Source organism: Mauremys mutica, chromosome 8, assembly GCF_020497125.1.
Source record: "Mauremys mutica isolate MM-2020 ecotype Southern chromosome 8, ASM2049712v1, whole genome shotgun sequence".
Classification (NCBI taxonomy): domain Eukaryota; kingdom Metazoa; phylum Chordata; order Testudines; family Geoemydidae; genus Mauremys; species Mauremys mutica.
In genome coordinates this window covers 6,957,778-6,978,034 of record NC_059079.1, presented here as the reverse complement: position 1 = coordinate 6,978,034, position 20,257 = coordinate 6,957,778, and the positions used below count along the sequence as shown (strand labels likewise).

Here is a 20,257-nt window from a genome sequence, read left to right as displayed (position 1 = left end):
TTTTTTAAGGTTCAGTCTCTGTTGACATGTCATCTGTATGACTTCTTTTCGCCAGATATTATAAAGAAAACCAAACGCTGGGCTTGTACATGTTATTGTTTAGGTTGATTAACAATAATCATCATGTATTTACATAGCCCCATCCAGGCGGGGCCCAAAGTATTTTGTAAACTGTGTCTAAAAGAATCACTCACCCGCTATTGAACGTCAGCCATCTTTGAGGGGAAACATGGTAGCTGTTTAACAGGGCAACCCTGCATAGAAACATTGGGGACCCCTTCCCACAACCCTTCCATGCATGGAATTCCCATGGCTCTCAAAGGGAGCCCTGTGACAGGAAAACTTGCTGGATGGAAATCTCGGGCAGGAAGTGATAACAGTACCATCGCCATCTGAAACTGCAGAGGTAACCGAGGTAGGGAGGTACATTTGCTCAATTTGGAGTGAGATCTTTTCATGCCCCTCTGTTTGCTGAAAAGGTGCCATGGTCAGGCAGTGATAAAGAACTGGTCTGGGACTCAAGACACCCAGTTCTGTTCCAGGATCTGCCTCTGGTCTGCTAAAAAGTCATTTTAGGCCAGGTTTTCAAGGTATATAGGCACCTAAAGATGCAGATTTGTGCCTATTAAGATTTTCAAAAGTACCTAAGTAAGTTAGGCAGCTTTGGCGTTCCATACATTGTCACGGGCATTTCTATCATTTTTCACCTTGTTTGCCAGGAGAATGCACTGCGTCTATGAGGATAATCTATTAGAGGTGCTCCATGATTTGTTATACTTGACTAACGCTGTCACACTAGTGCACATAGATTCATAGATTCTATGACTGGAAGGGACCTTGAGAGGTCATCGAGTCCAGTCCCCTGCCCTCATGGCAGGACCAAATACTATCTAGACCATCCCTGATAGACATTTATCTAACCTGCTCTTAAATATTACCAGAGATGGAGATTCCACAACCTCCCTAGGCAATTTATTCCAGTGTTTAACCACCCTGAAAGTTAGGAACTTTTTCCTAATGTCCAACCTAAACTTCCCTTGCGGCAGTTTAAGTCTATTGCTTCTTGTTCTATCCTTAGAGGCTAAGATGAACAAGTTTTCTCCCTCCTCCTTATGACACCCTTTTAGATAACTGAAAACCGCTATCATGTCCCCTCTGTCTTCTTTTTTCCAAACTAAACAAACCCAATTCTTTCAGTCTTCCTTCATAGGTCATGTTCTCTAGACCTCTAATCATTTTTGTTGCTCTTCTCTGGACCCTCTCCAGTTTCTCCACATCTTTCTTGAAATGCAGTGCCCAGAACTGGACACAATATTCCAGCTGAGGCCTAACCAGCACAGAGTAGAGCGAAAGAATGACTTCTCGTGTCTTGCTCACAACACACCTGTTAATGCATCCCAGAATCATGTTTGCTTTTTTTGCAACAGCATCACACTGTTGACTTATATTTAGCTTGTGGTCTACTATAATCCCTAAATCCATTTCTGATGTACTCCTTCCTAGACAGTCTCTTCCCATTCTGTATGTGTGAAACTGATTGTTCCTTCCTAAGTAGAGCACTTTGCATTTGTCTTTATTACGTTTCATCCTGTTTACCTCAGACCATTTCTCCAATTTGTCCAGATCATTTGGAATTATGACCCTATCTTCCAAAGCAGTTGGAACATAATTGCTTATTTATTACTGAATGGTGATAGTGAGTTTGATACTGTTCGTTACATAGAAGCAGACTCTGTCTGACATGGGGCTTGTAGTCTAAGAGCAAAAACGTGGTCATAGGTGGGACTTTTTACTTTGGATTTCACTGGGACCAGAATTTGGTCCTTGTGACATATCGGGCAATTTCCTGCAATATCTTTGGAAGATCTGATTGTATTAAGTTTATGTATCATTGTAGACTAGCCAGGGACTGTATGTAATTCCAAGTGGGATGGTAACCACAGCCCCTCCAGGAACTAAGAACAACGGGGTGGTGATTAGGCAAATTCACTCTAGGGAGGCTTGCCTATTCTAGTTCAGACTGGATTATCCAGAGGCCAACAGACACAGAAACGACTTTTGGATAATTAGTCTGAGTTTAACCTGACGCAAGACCTTCTTTCTGGTCCAGTCAACAGACAGGACCTACTGTCCAAGGGGCACCTCAGTCCTTAGGGAAAGGTTGGAAGGACTGACAATGACCAGAGTTCTTGTGGAGTTAAGGGGATGGTCTATGGTAAACTTATTGGCAAATGGGTAGGCTCTTTTATTGTTTTTAATATGTTTTCTCTGTAATGCTTTTACCTTACAAATAAATGTGCTTGCTTAAACAGAGATGTGTGGCAACTTAAAACCGTGGGCAATTATGCTGATAATAGCCTCTGAGGAGAAAAGCAAAGCAGGCCTGTTTAGGCAGTCTGACTTGCTGGGGTAATTCAGAGTGTAGGCAGGGGACTGGGCCTGAAAATACCCCAGTCAAGAGGGAGTGAGATGTATGTCTCCGCCCAAGAGAGGTGATGGCTGGGGAGCCAAGAGGCCTAAGTGTCAGAGCCTTGGGTGGACCAGAGAGGGGAAAGAAGGTGGAGTTGCCCTGAACTGTGACAGTCCCAACAGCATGCATAGCAACGCTCAGTCCCAACCCAATGGGAAGAAGCTTGGGTTTTTTTGTTTATTTCAAATGCTCAGTGAATCGTCAGTCATGTAGTTATTAGGCCAGACCCTCATCTGGTATAAACAGACGTCGTTCCATTGAGTCCATTTCAAGTATATTGTTTTGACAGACAATGCCTTGTAGCCAGTGGAGCACTGAAGCTCACATTTTTGAAGATCACACACATAGATGTGGCCACGTGACTAGAGTCAGGACTCCGGGGTTCTATTATTGACTTTTTCACTTGGTTACATTAGGTAAGTCACTTCCCTGTGCTTTAGTTTCACGCAGGCACACGCCCGCCCCCAGTGAAACAGAATGAATAACACCTCTCTCGCAGGGGTGTGGTGAAATAATTAGCACAGTGAACTCTTCCATGGAAAGAAACTCTATTTGTTCAAACTATTGTTCTTATCACTAATTAGGAAGATGTAGACTCGGCAACTCCCTGCATACTGAAAACAGAATCCTGTTTAATTTTGTCCTTTTGTCTTTTCTCCTAGCACGACCACGCTACCTTCCCACGTCAGGATAACCAATGGCTACATCACAGTCAATCCTCCCATTTGGTTTTCAAACCAACTGGATCAGAGACCACGTTCGGATCTCCCGTTCCACCATCAGCCAAAAAGCTCAGCTGCTGGCCTCCTATTAGCACCATCCATAACTGCTTCTTTCTATGTGGCAATAGCGTCTTTTCTCCTGAGTCTATTGAGGCCTTCCTGACCAACCTAGGATTATGTGCAATACCTAAAATGGAGAACAGAGATAATTTATGAACAAGTGGGTGGTTTTCTCCATGACGGTTTCAATCTGGACCTTCTCACCGAGGAGAAATGGTAGTGCCTCTAGCTGGTTTTGTCTCTTAGCCCAGATATATTTTGAAACTCTAAAGCTTTATTGTAACACTGACTTATATCTTCTTTTTTGTAGAAGGATCTTTATTTCCCATAGTGCTATGGGGCTTTGTAAAATATATGTGTTCATTTATATATTAAAAAAGTGTATTTATTCAACTGGTAAACTTATTTTTCTTGGTATTAGATATGTTAATAACATCCCCATTAAACAGTAGTGACGGTGAAACAGATAAATTAATATTTTCTATATTTGTTTATTTAACCAACCAATCTGAAATGACATCCAAAGATGCTGTTTTGGTCATTAAAATTTTACACTAACCCTTCCATAGTTAAATTTGTGTTGATCGCTGAGATTAGTGTGTGTTTGGGGGAGGGGGGGATAATATCCATTTAGAATAATTTAGACATATTTAAGACAACTCATGCTGTCTGTGGTCTTGGTGTCACTAGGGAAAAAGGCATGTTCTTAACTCAAGTTAGTGAACCCAAAGTAAAATCCTAGTGAAGAAAAGACTGTTTGTGGTTTTCACATGAGTTGGCAAGTCAAGATAAACTCTGAGCTTCCCCCACTGCCTTTAACTCAACCTGCTAACTTGTAAGAAAAATGCAGGCTGTGTTGCCTTGTAACGGGCCAGGACTCACCCCTGCGGCGCCTCCTGCTGGTGACTCCGGGGAATTAGGTCGGTTCCAGCTCCGGAGCGCCCTCTGCAGGCCGGTGATCCGCCTGTCCTCTGGCCCCCTGTCCCTCCCTGGACCCGGTGCCCTTTTACATGGGGTGCTGCCCCCTGGCAGTTACCCCTTTCTCTCTGGGTCTCCCCTCCTCAGGGAACCCCCACCCACTATCCCCACCTTGCCTCAGTATAAGGCTACTGCCAGTCATTGTCTAGCCCCTGCGCCCTGGGCAGACTGCAGTATCAGCCTACTCATCACTGGCAAGGAGGGTTTGGACCTGCTGCCTTTGCCTACCCCTGGGCTGCCCTCTGCAACCCCAGTACCTGTTAGCCCTCTGCTAGGCCGCAGCCTGGGGCTTTCCAGACTGGAGCTCCCCAGCTCCTCAGCCTTTCCCCAGCCCTGCTCCCCTCAGGTACCCGGTCTCTAGCTCCCTGCAGCCAGGCCCTTCTCCCTCTACAGGCAGAGGAAGACTGTCTTTAACCCCTTCAGGGCAGGAGCAGAGGTCCACCCTGTTACATGCCTTCACTCGGATTAACAAACTAATACATCATGATAGCTAACTTGAGTCGAGAACTCACCTTTTTTCCTAGTGAAAACGCATGGCATCCATCTGGAGTAACTCTGCTGAGTTCGTTTTTCCTCTCACACCCTTTTGGCATGAGTGTGACTCCTCACTGGATTTACTCCAGATTTACACAAGTGCTAATGAGAGCAGAATTTGGCCTACGTATGGGATTTAAATGTTCAATAGCATATTAGTCTATAAAACTTCTCAGCTCTGGCCACACTTCACCTAGAGCAAGTTGAGGGTGCAGAAGCATCTTCAAGTTCACTTTTGTAGCCACGATCCTGCTGCTGTGATAAGCGTGGCTGCTTTCTCTGTATTGTTCTGGCCTGATCCAAAACCTATTCAAATCAATGAAAAGACCCCCGTTGATGTCAGTGCGTCTTGGATTTGGTCCTTTCACTGGGTTTTGAGTTAGGTTCTTAGACGAGCAAGAAGACAAAGGGCGAGATTCTCTGCTGGTGTAGATTGTGGCAGCTTCACTGACTTAAACAGAGCTTTGCCAATTCAAAACAGTTCTGGTTTTGGACCATTATCTATGTAGCTAGTTTTGAGCTTGGCAGTGGTGGAAGAAGTACATCTCTTATTCATAATTCCAGCCACACTTTGAAAAACAAGCACTAGAGGAAAAAAGAGATGGAACATATGAAACTTTGCCCAGGCATCGTCCTCAATGAGAACGAGTCAAAACATTTTTTAATGAAAAAACAAAATGAAACATTTTTTGCAGAAAATTAGATTCTTTTTTAGAGGAACGGCACAGACCTGGGCAGGTCTGCTGCTTGCTGAGTTAGGCCTATTTTTCCAGGGCATGCACATAAGGCTTCAGGTGAAATGGAAGACATCGAGCTTTGCCCCCAGTGAGAGCTTCAAGGACATTTCATGCATCCTATTCCATTGTATATTTTGGCATGTGGAAGATGAGAGATGTTGGTTTTGGAAGGGAGCCATTCCCCTTGCATGATATTTATTGCACTGGGCTGCATATTGGAAGCATGTTTTAGGAACTTCCGTTACAGCTTTATTTGACCGCTTACACTGTTAAGGACTTCGTTTGACTATAATGCCTTAGAAAGCGTTCCAATTCCACCTTAACGCACCTAACCCAGGGGCGCTCTATGGCTGTATTCTAGACAATGAACGGACCATCTGCAGTGAGAACTGTGAACTCACTTAAGAATAAACTATCCCACAGTAAATGGACCCGCAGGTAATGCAGGTTTTCTTGGTGTGATGCTACAGTACAGAGGTAGATTATTATTACTTGGAATATGGAAGCATAGCACCCAGAGGCTCCAGTTGAGATGGTGGCCCCATTATTCTAGGCACTGTACAAACACAGTGAGTAACAATCCCTGCCCCCAAAAATGTACAGTCTAAATCAGGGGTGGGCAAACTACAGCCTGGGAGCTGCATCCGGCCCTTCAGATGTTTTAATCCGGCCCTTGAGCTCCTGTTGGGGAGCAGGATCCAGGGCTTTCCCCACTCCAGCACTCCAGCCACGGAGCAGAGTCAGAGTCTTCCCCACTCCACACGTGCTGTGGCTCCGCTTGGCTCTTGGAAGCAGTGGAATGTCCTCCCTCCGGCTCCAACACGTAGGGGCAGCCAGGGTGCTCTGCACACTGCCCCCACCCCAAGTGCTGCCTTTGCGGCTCCCATTGGCTGGGAACCATGGCCAATGGGAGCTGCAGGGGCGGCACCTGCGGACAGGGCAGCCCGCAGAGCTGCCTGGCCGCACCTCTGTGTAGGAGCCAGAGGGGGGACATGCCGCTGTTTCTGGCCACCCAGAGCCTGCACCCCTGACCCTCTCCCATGCCCCAACCCGCTGCCCCAGCCCTGATCACGCTCCAAACCCCTCGGTCCTAGCCCAGAGCACCCTCCTGCACCCCAAACCCCTATCCCCAGCCCCACTCAGAGCCCACACCCCCAGCTGGAGCCACCACCCCCCGCACCCCAACCTCCTACCCCAGCTCGAAGTCTCCTCCCTTACCCCGTACTCCTCATTTCTGGCCCCACCCCAGAGCCTGCACCCCCAGCCGGAGCCCTCACCCCCTCCCACATCCCAACCCCCAATTTTATGAGCATTCATGGCCCACCATACAATTTCCATACCCAGATATGGCCCTGGGGTCAGAAAGTTTGCCCACCCCTGGTCTAAACAGACAAGACAGAGAAAAGGTGGGAGGGGAACAAGAGATTCACAGAGCTGAAGTGATTGTCCCAGGTCACTGGGAATGTCGGTGGCAGAGCTAAGAGTGGCACTCAAGTCTTGTGACCCTCAGGCCACTGTCCTTTCCATTAGACCAGCAGCAGGGATAGAGCTCAGACCCTCCTGCTCCAAAAGCCTGGGTTCCTACCAGCTGAGAATCTCCATTAGCGTTATAAGGCCTGTGACATGCAGCTGAGTAGTCCTGAGTCTCTCCCATATAGGATAATGGCACACATACTCTTTAGCCCAATATATTACAATATTTATTCTACACATAGTCTAGTTATAGCTCTCACATCCCAAGATTTCATCTGTACTTCAGGGGAAACAGACATTGCCACCGTTTATTTGAATGACTTTGTACATGGATGTTCAAACTTCATAGTGGTCCATGTTTTATATTGAGACTTCCTCCTGGAGACCTCCCCTCACATTCACTATTAGGCCACTATCCCTCCAATTCAAAGTCCTAGAACATCTTGGTAGCAACTTCCTCATGTGGAAATGAAATATCAGCCAAGTATTTAATTGAGAGTTCGCTGTTTTGAAGGCTATTCTGAAGGTGGAGCTAAGGAGAAGGACCCTGTACTGGATGATCTAGCTTTCCATGGACTTTAGAGAACTGTGTTGAAGTCATGATCATAGAGGTTCCCCAACTAATTAGATGATATTCCCTGTATGCTTTAGTGGATATCTGTCCAATTAACTGGTTCCAATCAACTGTTTTTAAACCATACCAATAAATATATAAGGGACTACAAAATGAGACACCTCCCCCCAGCATAGACAAAATGGAATATTTAGTAATTAACTATGCTAACCCAGTATTAATAAAAATTCGCTAATGCTAGATGGCACATGGCTGTGTTTCTGAAAGAGCCTTTGCTCAAATGGGCAATGTTAATGTCATGACTATTTTCCACATGAGTTTGGAGAGTGTCTATATAATTCAGAGGGGAAACATGGTGTGTACATAATAGTAATAACCACACACTACTAGCTTCATTTGGGATTTTATTTTCCTTCTCTTTTTTGAGCCTTTAGGTTTCATATTTTCCAGCTTTTTTCAGCAACCAAGAGGGCTAGAAGCTGATTTTTTCCCTAATGAAAACCGAGATCCTCATATAATCACTGAATCCAGGAGCTGGGGATTTTAGAAAAACACCAAATATCACAAAACTCAAAATACAATTGTGAGAGTTTGGCACCATTGTTGTGGGAATTACACTTAATCAACAGATTTTGTGAGATTTCTGCTACCTGGGGCCAAGATTTTGGCATTGTTGAAGCCAAACCAGAACACGGATCTGATTCAAGGTATGTCTACACTTACCGTGGATCAGCGCTGCAGCGCTTAATCTACCGGGGGTCGATTTAGTGGGTCTAGTGAGGACCCACTAAATCAACCACAGATCGCTCTCCCGTCAACTCTGGTACTCCACCAGAACAAGAAGCGTAAGGTAAGTCGATGGAAGAGTTTCTCCCATCGACCCAGCACGGTGTAGACACCGCAATAAATCGACCTAAGCTACATCAACTCCAGCTACGTTATTCACATAGCTGGAGTTGCGTAACTTAGGTTGACTTAACCCTATAATGTAGACCTGGCCTTGGTCTCACAGCTCAGTCCTAGGCTAAAATCAATCTTAATACGTACTACCCTATATCTAATTGTGATATCGCAACTAATGCCAATTAACTATCAAGCTGCTATCCTTGCCGAAAGGAATGTACAATACCACAATCAAAAGAGCAAAGGGACTCTCTTTTATCATTTCCCTTGCCAAAATGCATTGCCACTTGAAGAGCATGGATGGGGAGAGTGGGATAGAAGATGCATTGTACTTTGTGAATGGCCCATTTTTGGTTCAAGCACTCATGCTGTTGAATAATGCTATTGTCTTCCTAGAACTCTATTGGCAATGATGGTTGAGCATGATTAATGATCATTATGCTCTACACAGGTGTCAAACTCCCCCCTTTCCTGAACCTCCCGGCCCAGTTCTGCAAACTCAGTTGTAGTTTAAGACCAGCCAGTATGCAGTGCTGTGTGTTTATCTAACCTCTTTGCTATTGAGCTGGCAAGAGAGGGAGTAATGCAGCGATCAGTCTATTGGTATGAAGAGGTATTTCGTTACAAAGCATCATCTATTTAGGATGTCAGTTTTCCGCAGCATGTTACAGTTATGTCAGAAAAACCGCCGTGCTAAGGTTCAGCTTTTTAAAATCAATCAGCCCAGCATAAATGTCATTGTTCCACATTGTCATTCGGTAACCTACGGTATTTCTGCACATCATTTGGCCAAAATAAGCTTGAGCCACCTCTCTTAAGTGATCCACGTTACACAGAGTGCTCTGGATTTCAATTTCTACCTGAGCAGGAGAAAAATCCAGCTGCCTGATTCTGATCTCAGTTCACCAATTTTTGCACCAGCATTATTCAGTGAATATAATCCTGATTCACAGGGGTGCAAAAAAGAAGAGTAAGGGGTGACTTGATTATAGTCTGTGAGGTCACACAGGAGGTCAGATTAATGATCATAGTGGTCCTAACTAGCCTTGGAATCTATGAAGCAGAGATAGCTCAGGTCTGTCTACCCATGCTGGGAAGCACCTGCCCAGCTGCTGTGTAGACATACCCCTCGTGGGTAGCTTTTAAACTGGTGCCTTAAGCTAGGGAAATTCCATGAGATCTTCCCAACTGTTAACTGTGCTGCTTCTTGTGAAGGGATGTGAGTCTTCATTTCAAGTTCAAGATGCATATTGGTCATGGTCAGTGTCCACTTCAAATGTGCGTCAAATATTTCTAGGACTTTTTTGTTCCTCTTCCTCCTCTCACTTTTGTGACATGTTACGAAGAGCTCTTTAAGAGTGTAATTAAAAAGATGCTTTCTAATGTTATTTTTTTTTCAAAATATTTTTGTAGCATAATATATGAATAAAAGTTATTATAAATCCACAGCACACAAATCTTGTATGTCTAGGTTCTTCCCCCCTCCCCCGTGAACTAGGTGTTCATTGAAAACATGCAACAATTCAAATCTCAAGTTTGGAGTGCAGAGTTTGAAAGCTGCCTTTTGCACAGGATGGGCTCATTTTCCCTGGAAACGGGGGCCATTTCAGAGTGGGGCAATCTTTGCCATAAAATGGAACCCTCCTTTGAGGTCATTGTGAACAGTGGGAATGCCTCCAATAAAGCTATGCCATGTTGCACCAGACGAAGATCTGACCCCGGGAGCCAGTGTCAGAGAGATTAGAATCAAGCTCTTGTGTATTGCAGGAGCCAGGTTGACAGCCCTAATTCTCCTTTTACCCGACTGATCTAATGCCATTGGGCCAGATCCTCGGCTGTTGGAAGGAGTCGCCTCTCTGAAGTCAATGGAGCTCTAGCACTTTACAACAATAACGAGCTGCCCCTTTAACTTCAATGGTGTTACTCTTGATTTACACCATTGTGAGCTTAGAATCGGGTTCTGTGTAGGTCTGGAGGCAGGATTTATTACATAACTCCATGATGAGAGGGCTGCTACAGCAATAACTCACACATCCGTATATCCCAGTAAAAACCTTGTGTAAATGGACAAGACAGAGGGCCTGCGCTCAGTCCTGGTGGGAAAAGGAGGTGTTTTATTTGAATGAAAACAGTTGGTGTCTTTTGAGCCTTGAGCACACCCTTTTGCAGCTGGCTGTAATCTTGGAATTGTGTATCCCTTGGAGATAAAGCGGAGGTTAGCTGTGTGCATGAAGATAAAGAGGGCTTTGGGAATTTGCTCATTTTTTGGCACATTCCACCTCGTTACAATGAAAGCCTGTAGCAAATCATATGCATTGTAACCGCTAGCACATACCTTTCCCTGAATACATTGCCCTTAATCGCACCTTAATTAGGTGTGAAAGCCTTTGCAATTTCAAGCAATATTTCAAGGTGTCTGTATCATAGATGTTTCTTTGACTGACAGCCACTCAGTGTGGCGCTCTGTCCCCCTCTAGTGGTCATTGGGTTTGCTACCACCACAGCTAATAGAGTGGGATTTTTAAGGTGCAGATTCTCAAAGGTATTCAGTCACTGATTTCAATAGGAATCAGACACCATAATATCTTTGAGGAGCTGAGCCTAAACACTGTGATTTAAGATCCAGATTCAACCCCTAATGCCAATGCCCCATCCAAGGGCATAACATCATTGCCTAATAATTATTGCTGCTGAGAAATTGTAGATTTTCCATCATCCCATTTAGAACTAGTCAAAAAATGCAGAAAAATGTTTGACATTTTTAGAGAATAGTTTTCATCAGCACTTTGAATTTAAAATATGTTCAGCACTCGAACTGGTCAAAAAACAGAAATAGATATTCTTGGAAAATGTTCACAGCAAATTTTCATTCAAATTTTGAAAATCTGAATATTTTCAGACCACTCTAATTTCAGTGTTTCATGCTCAAGGGGTTTGGCCCAGCTTCTGATAATCTTTCAGACTTTTGAGTGCTGCCCCTTGAGCTTTTTCATCCAAAACTAATGAAATCACGTGGCTTCAATTAGATGTGTAGCCATTTAAGTAGAGCTGGCTGGAAATTCTCTCCCCCTCCTCATACACCCAAACAAAAATTACTGTGCACGTTTTCCTCTGGAAAAAAAATAGTTAGGCATCATATAATTAAAGCCAAATCATCATGCATATTCATAAGGGGATAGAATTAAGGTTACATGGTCAACGTTAATTCTGGCATTTCTGATCTCTTGCCCTATTGATAATATTCTTACAGTGTAGCTGATTTTTGTATGTAGTAAATTATATGTTGGTAAGGAAGTGTGAGTTTAAATACGTAAATCTAAAGGTGCATGCGTCTAAATTGGAGTTGTGTAATATACACATTGAGGGCACCAGAAGAGGGTGTAAGTTGCCCCAAATAGACTTCCTCTGCACTTACTTCAGCTCATCTTTGAATCTGCATCTCACCCACTGTAGCATCCTGCATGGAACCTGGAAACAGGAGTACTGGTTGCAGGGGGGAAGAGTTTGGAGGAGGCCTCAAGGAGTCAGTCTGTGTGCACATGGCTAGACTGCTAGCTGCAATCGCAGCACCTGTGTAAATAGTTCTCTTAATAAAGAGCCAGTTTAGTTTTACAAGCGTGGAGTCCTTTCATGTTATCACCCAGCACATGGAGCATGGAAGCAGTGGTCAGTCTAGTGAGACCCACAGTAAGGAAGAGCATGGGATTAACAGGAAAAGAAAGCAGCACTTAGAAACAGCTCAAACACTGAGGCCTGGTCTACACTAGGGGTAGGGATCGATCTAAGTTACGCAACTTCAGCTACGTGAATAACGTAGCTGAAGGCGACGTACTTAGATCGACTTACCGTGGTGTCTTCACCGCAGTGAGTCGACTGCTGCCGCTCCTCCGTCGACTCTGCCTGCGCCTCTCGCCGAGCTGGAATACAGGAGTCGATGGGAGAGCGCTCGGGGATCGATTTGTCGCATCTAGACTAGATCCCCGCTGGATCGATCGCTGCCTGCCGATCTGGCCGGTAGTGAAGACATACCCTGAGGGACTCAGAGCACTGGGAATGCAAGAATTTAAGATTTAAAAAACCTTGCACAAGAATGGACGTAACGGAAGCAACAATTGGATAAAGATGAAAAAAATACGGGTAATCCTTTTTTTTAACTCTCTCTCAGGGAAGGGAGGGAGGACAAGACGTGCGTAAGGGTGTGTCTACACTGCAGTCAGGCGCTGTGATTGCAAACCCAAGCTCGGGTAACCGTAGCAGTGTAGCCATGGCAGCATGGGCAGTGGCATGAGTTAGCCACTCGCGTGTGTACCCAGCCTACGGGAGTCATTTTCTATGGGGCAAAGGAGCGACTTGCCCCCCAGCGTTGCTATGGCCCCTCCCTGGACTTAGCACAGGGCTTTACACTCCATTTCCTGCCTCCCTGACATCACAGGATATAATATAATCACATATAATATAATGTTCTATGGGCTAACAAAACTGTGTCCCCTCCCCCGCACCCACCCAGAATTTTTCTGAACTGACGCCCCTCGCCCAGGGAGCTGGACGAGGTTGTGCTCTGGATGTTTGCCTGTTTGCTGTTTGATCAAAGCGAGCTTAGCTAAGCCTACGCAAGCTGCAGTCACGCCTCTGGATTGCACCGTGGACATACCCTAAGACAGTGGTTCTGAAAGCCGGTCCACCGCTTCTTCAAGGAAAGCCCCTGGCGGGCCGGGCCAGTTTGTTTACCTGCCGCGTCTGCAGGTTCAGCCGATCGTGGCTCCCACTGGCCGTGGTTCACCGCTCCAGGCCAATGGGGGCTGCGGGAAGCAGTGCAGGCGGACGTACTGGCCGCCCTTCCTGCAGCCCCCATTGGCCTGGAGCAGCGAACTGCGGCCAGTGGGAGCTGCGATCGGCCGAATCCGCGGATGCGGCAGGTAAACAAACCGGCCCAGCCCGCCAGGGGCTTTCCCTACACAAGTGGCGGACCGGCTTTGAGAACCACTGCCCTCAGACACTGTAACCAAGAATAATGCCCAAAACACTGGAACAGCCAATAACTGTGTTTGATGAGAGCTGTGACCCCAGACAGAATGAGACTGTAGAGAGATCCTGCTTTTTTTGCTCAAAATCAAGGAACAGAAGAGGGAATGGATACTTAGCTGAGAAATCTGGCATCCACATGTCGCTTTGGAGAAATAAAAGATTTACCAGCTAGAAAGAGGATCGTTTGTGAGACACACAAGTCCACCTTCCAGGAGAGATTGAAAGCAAGAGCTCTAACTGTAGAGAAATGCCTCCAAGTAGCAAGTAGGCAGAGTTGTTGTAGCTATGTTGGTCCCAGGATATTAAAGAGACAAGGTGGGTGAGGTCATATATTTCACTGGACCAACTTCTTACACAGGGGTCTTCTTCAGAAGAGCTTCTTTTGTTGGTCCAATAAAAGCTATGACCTCACCCACCTTGTCTCTCTGATATGCTGGGACCAACACGGCTACAACAACACCCCGTACTTGGAGCCATTTCACAGGTCATCTGAAGACAAGTTCTGTGCTGCTCGAAAGCTTGTCTCCCTCACCAACAGAAGTTGATCCATCAAGATATTACGTCACGCACCTTTCACTCCAAGTTGCGAGGGCAGCTGTCCAGTCCAGGGAAAGGGTCAAAACCATGCCAGCCGCTAGCGGAGAACAAGCACACGGGGTCATGCCAAAGGACTGCAAAGGGCAGGCCAGAGACGGAGCGACTGAGAGTGCAGACATCATGGTGTCATTTACATGCTGAGGGGCCAGAAGCGAAGGGGTGAGGCAGGAAAGTGAATAAAAGGCAGGCGTGGAAAGGGCTCAGTTAAAATCACCCTGCCTCACTTTAATGTACACATCTTCCAGCTATGTCTGCACTACCCCTTATGTGAATAAACCACGCCCCCGAGCGACACAAGTTACCCGACATAAGCGCCCGTGTGGACAGCGCTATGTTAATGGGAGAGCTTCTCACACTGACACAGCTACTGCTGCTCGTGGGGGCTGGAGGAAAGCTGACGGGCGAGCTCGCTCCTGTTCAACAGTAGCTACATTAGAGAACTTGCAGTGGTGCAGCTACATCAGTGCAACTGTAAACTCTAGTGTAGCCGTGCCCTTAGGTTCCCTTGCACACCAGCCCCTGGGTGTAAATCAGTCTAGGTACTCCAGCTAAGTCTAAAGGCGTTTCACTTACACCACATTAACTCGGAAATTGGTGAAGAGTTTTTAGATGACAGACACGATTTTCAGAAGCACCTACATGACTTAAAAGCCTAAGGTCTACTTTCAGAAATGGCTGAAGCACTTAAGAACATAAGAACGGCCGTACCGGGTCAGACCAAAGGTCCATCTAGCCCAGTATCCTGTCTACCAACAGTGGCCAATGCCAGGTGCCCCAGAGGGAGTGAACCTAACAGGCAATGATCAAGTGATCTCTCTCCTGCCATCCATCTCCATCCTCTGACGAACAGAGACTAGGGACACCATTCTTACCCATCCTGGCTATTAGCCAATTATGGACTTAGCCACCATGAATTTATCCAGTTCCCTTTTAAACATTGTTATAGTCCTAGTCTTAGGAGCCTAAGCCCCATTGCCTTTAAATGAGACTTAGCCTCCCAAGTCCCTTTTGAAAAATGGCTCCTAGGCTCTTAAGTCACTTAGGTGCTTTTGAAAATTGCACACATCCTAATTACTTTGTGAGCAACGTTTAGCTCGATTCATAGATTCATAGACTTAAGGTCAGAAGGGACCATTATGCTCATCTAGTCTGACCTCCTGCGCAACGCAGGCCCCAGAATCTCACCCACCCACTCCTGTAATAAACCCCTAACCTATGTCTGAGTTATTGAAGTCCTCAAGACTTCAAGGTGCAGAGAATCCTCCAGCAAGTGACCCATGCCCCACGTTGCAGAGGAAGGCGAAAAACCTCCAGGGCCTCTGCCAATCTGCCCAGGAGGAAAATTCCTTCCCGACCCCAAATATGGCGATCAGTTAAACCCTGAGCATGTGGGCAAGACTCACCAGCCAGCACCCAGGAAAGAATTCTCTGTAGTAACTCAGATCCCACCCCATCTAACATCCCATCACAGACCATTGGGCCTATTTACCTGCTAATAATCAAAGATCAATTAATTGCCAAAATTAGGCCTAATGATGCCCGTCTCTATATTTTTCCACCCAGGCAGAATTGCAGAAGGCTCTGTAATTTGAATTAAATGCCATTTGAGATCTAGGATGCATACACACAATTATACAAGCATTGTGGCCCAGTATAGTCTAAGATCAGCTTCCACAGATTAGAAGCTAAGAGGTGAGTGCCCAGGTCTCTAGCCATTTTCTGCTCTGTTGAACCAAACTGAGAGACACTTTTCTTACTGACTTATACTCTTTAACTGTTACATGAAGTGTTGTACTGTTGTAGCCATGTTGGGTCCAGGATATTAGAGAGACAAGATGGGTGATGTAATATCTTTTATTGAACCAATTTCTGTTGGTGAAGAGGCAAAAAAGGGGGATTAGTGGGTTACAGACTGTAAGCCATAAATCCTGTCTCTTTATTAAGACCATGAATTTTAGTGTCTAGCAAAGTCATGAACTTAAACTCCCAGGCTTGTCTTTGGAAGGTGCTGTGCAGGTGTCCTCTGAGGCTTAGAACTGAGAGGTCTAATAGGGAGTGATTGGTTTGTGAAAATTGTTAACCCTGGGGCGGCACAGTCTTTGCCTTTTATCATTTTTCTGCGTGAGTTCATTTGAGAGTGTAGTGATTGTCTGGTTTCACCCACATAGTTATTGGGGCATTTAGTGCACTGGATGTGGTATACGTATGTTGTGATCGGCGTGTGTAGGACCCATAGATCTTGGAAGGTGGGAGGCATTGATCATCGTAGCAGTGGAGAAATGTCTGCAGGTTTTACATCTGTTGTTATAGCACATATGATATAAGATATACTTAAGCTAAACAATCTGTTCCAGCTTATATTTAGCTGTGACACTCTGAGTATCTTTCCTAGACCTGAAGAACAGCTCTGTGTAAGCTTGAAAGCTTGTCTCGGTGACAGAAATTGGTCCGATAAAAGATATTAGCTCACCCACTTGGTCGCTCTTTAATTGTGTGGACTTAAATTAAACTCATAGAGTTCTTAGGGCTCCATTTCTTAGGACCACGACATGTTGCATGGGGCAAGGGATATTCACTAAAGTAAGGTTCTTCCAAGTAAGAGGTCATCCTTTCTCTGTCTGCTGAAGACATGGTGTTCATATCTGTTCTTGGTTGTCACTGGTTAAAAAAAGTCTCCTATGGCAAATGTTTTAGATGTTGCAGACTTATGGAAAACCTGCCTTTGTTTGCACATGTACCCTACTGCTCAGTGTATCTTACAGCCTGGGTCTCCCTCTTTCCACAGGGGCTATGAACATTACAGGCCATGGTTCAAAGTCCAAGGTACCAGCTAAGAGAGCGGCTGTCACGCACACGAAGAAGAACTTAATGTATAAGCACTCAACAGCATGTCCAGTTTTCTGCATACATGTGCATATTTTACAGAAACAGCTTAGGTGCTGCTGTTTAAAAATGCATCCCTTTAAATCCTTGTGCCCGACTGGAAGTAAAAGTAAAGCCAGAGGAACTGCAGCCATGAGTGGAGGACATCCAACCAACAAAAATAACCAGAGACCCATAGTTCTGTTTCCAGTAATAACTGCAGTAATAGAAAAATGAGTAGGTACACAGTTTACTAAACATTTGGATGGTGAGAATGTAATTATCTAATTTCAATAGGGTAGATGAAAAACACCAAAAAGCTGTCCTGAAAGTTACAAATTTCATGCTGCTTTCTTTGACTGGTGGTTTCCTTTGCCCTGAATGAAATGCTCAGATGATTTACTTATGCAGCTCTTGGGTGAGTGTCGGCCCCTGGCTCCTTGATGGGTGGCATGCAGATGTGATGGAAATATAACCAGCTTTGACACCAGTTTAAAGTTGGACTGGACAGATTACCCAAGAATATACTGTAGGGAACAGTCCTGTGCTCGATATGCTAAATAGAGGATTGGCTAAAGATTTGATCCAAAGCTCAATGGAGTCAATGAAAAAACTTTGGCTTGGGTTCTGGATGGTTGGCTTTTCTAGATCAGTGTTTCTCAACCAGGGGTATGTGTACCCCTGGGGGTCTGCAGAGGTCTTCTAGGGGGTACATCATCTCTAGTTTTACAACAGGCTGCATAAAAAGCACTAGCAAAGTCAGTACAAACTAAAATTTCATCTGGACAATGACTTGTTTATACTGCTCTATATACTATACATTGAAATGTACTATACACTATTTATACTCCAATTGATTTATTTTATTATATGGTCAAAATGAGGAAGTCAGCAATTTTTCAGTAACAGTGTGCTGTGACACTTTTGTATGATTATGTCAGCAATTAGTTTTTAAGTGAGGTGAAACCTGGGGGTACACAAGACAAATCATGTAGAATATCAGAGTTGGAAGGGACCTTGGGAGATCATTTAGTCCAACCCCCGACAGATTTTTGCCCTGGATTCCTAAATGGTCTCCTCCAGGATTGAACTCACAACCTTGGGTTTAAGAGACTAATGAGCTAACCACTGAGCTATTGCTCCTCCCCTCTTGAAAGGGGTACCAGAGTGTGGAAAGGTTGAGAGCCACTATTCTAGATGGTAGGCCCTAATCTTGCAAAGACTTGTGATCATGCTTTCCTTTAACCACATGAGTAACCCCATGGATTTCACTGGATCAGTGTGTTTGTGTGCAAGCAGGTTTCTAAAGCAATTCACTTTATTCCATTGAGAGCGAGACAAGATTAAAATGTCAACAAATTACATGAAGTCAAAACGCCATCATGTTGATTTTTCAGAAGAATAGAGGAATGATAATAATAACAGCCAGCCACAGTGTGTAAATGCTAATAATGATCGTTCACACCCAGGGTCCCTTGGTTCTTACAATGAAGCACAGTGGGAAGAAAATGACCAGTATAATGTGAGAAAACATCAACAACCAGCGGACAGAGGTGAATCAAATGAAAGGCAGATGGAGGTGGAAAATCGGAGATTCCTGCTCTGATTTTCAAAGAAAGTACAATGAAGGGCAATGGCCGTATTATTCTTGAGAATTATGACATCATTTTTAGACTGCATCGTCTCCGTATGAGGAGAAATTAATAATACTGGGACTTTTCAGCTTGGAAAAGAGATGACTCGGGGGTGGGATTATATGATAGAGGTCTATAAAATCATGACTGGTGTGGAGAGAGTAAAAAAGAAAGTGTTATTTACTCCTCGTAACACAAGAACTAGGGGTCATGAAATTAAATAAATAGGCAGCAGGTTTAAAACAAACAAAAGGAAGTATTTTTTCACATAACGCACAGTCAACCTGTGGAACGCCTTGCCAGAGGATGTTGTGAAGGCCAACACTATAACAGGGTTCAACAAAGAACTAGATAAGTTCATGGAGGATAGGTCCATCAATGGCTATTAACAAGGATGGGCAGGGATGGTGTCCCTAGCCTCTGTTTGCCAGAAGCTGGGAATGGGTGACAGGAGATGGATCACTTGATGATTCCCTGTTCTGGTCATTCCCTCTGGGGCACCTGGTATTGGCCACTGTTGGAAGACAGGATAGTGGGCTAAATGGATCTTTGGTCTGACCCAGTATGGCCGCTCTTATGTTCTTATTGATATTTTGCTGTTCTCAGTTTTGCATCTTCCTGGTAATAGGGTTTTTCATGTATATACTTAACACTGATTGGTTGGTTAATCAGTTAGCTGGCTAGCTAATGGAGTGATTCTTCAGTCCCACAGAAGAGGGGAAAGGGTCTGCCTGGGTTCCAAATGGAGATTTCTGGAAGCAAACAGAGGGATGAAATTACTGCCGTACTTCTGACTCAGCAGGCTGTACAGATTTGATGAACAAAGCCACTAGCTGAGAAACGGTTGAACTCAACCTCAGTTTTTGGAACTCTGAGCTACTTCTCACGGTGGGGACTTTCTCTTTCTCTGGGGACAGACCTGTTTAAATTTAATTTGGGTTTTTTTCTTTATATTTAAGCAAAATTGTGAAGATAATATATGTGGATTTTGCAGTAACCTTGTTTTGTTGTAGAAATTAAGCTCTTATAATTAGGTTTCTTCATCATTATAAAACTATATAAAGCTGGTACTTAAGAATTAAGTGCATTTTGTTTAGACTTGACTATGGGGAGGTTGCCCTGTGCAATCCTTGCTGAAAATCCTCAGATGACTGAATTCTGGGTCTCTGTGGGCTTTTCTCTAGGACCTGTGGTGAAGCACTAGGGGAGAGGCAGTAAAGTAAAACTGCAACCCACCCAAAGGCTAGACAGTTGCACTGGGATGATTCTTCTTGCCAGTGGTGATTCTCTACTACTGCACCTTTGTGGAGTCAATTTCACCCCTTCAAAGAGAGTGCTGAGTGACAACTAAAGAACTTACTACTCATTTGCAGTGGTAGTACCATATTATCTCCACTTTGCACTGGTGTAAGAATGACTTGCCAAGGGCTATTTTCTCTAAATAGGTTGCAGAGTGCAAGGTCTTATGTCTCTAGAACCCAGGCCTGTAGAGCTACCAGACAGTTAACAGTGCTGGACTGCCACCCAGCAGCAGCTATTAAGCCACCTGCACTCCACTTCCCATGACCCACTGTGGACACAGACCATGGGAAGTTCCGCCCCAAGAGTTTGACAGACAGCAGGCCTGATTGGCTCCCTGCCCTATATAAACCCAAGGGGCATTCCAGTGACTGTTTGGCTAACAGGGG

The 20,257-nt window shown here is 44.9% G+C and overlaps 1 protein-coding gene across 4 annotated transcripts in view; it reads left to right on the top strand.

The window, feature by feature from the left end:
* The window catches only part of TRABD2B (TraB domain containing 2B), a 388,416-nt gene extending 384,828 nt beyond the window's left edge, over positions 1-3,588 (top strand). For all 4 annotated transcript variants that reach the window (XM_045026289.1, XM_045026290.1, XM_045026288.1 and 1 more), the window contains exon 7: positions 3,133-3,588. In XM_045026289.1, the coding sequence (XP_044882224.1) occupies positions 3,133-3,355 (223 nt within the window). In that variant the 3' untranslated portion in view covers positions 3,356-3,588. The remainder of the gene's footprint in view (positions 1-3,132) is intronic.
* Positions 3,589-20,257: the final 16,669 nt, after the last annotated feature.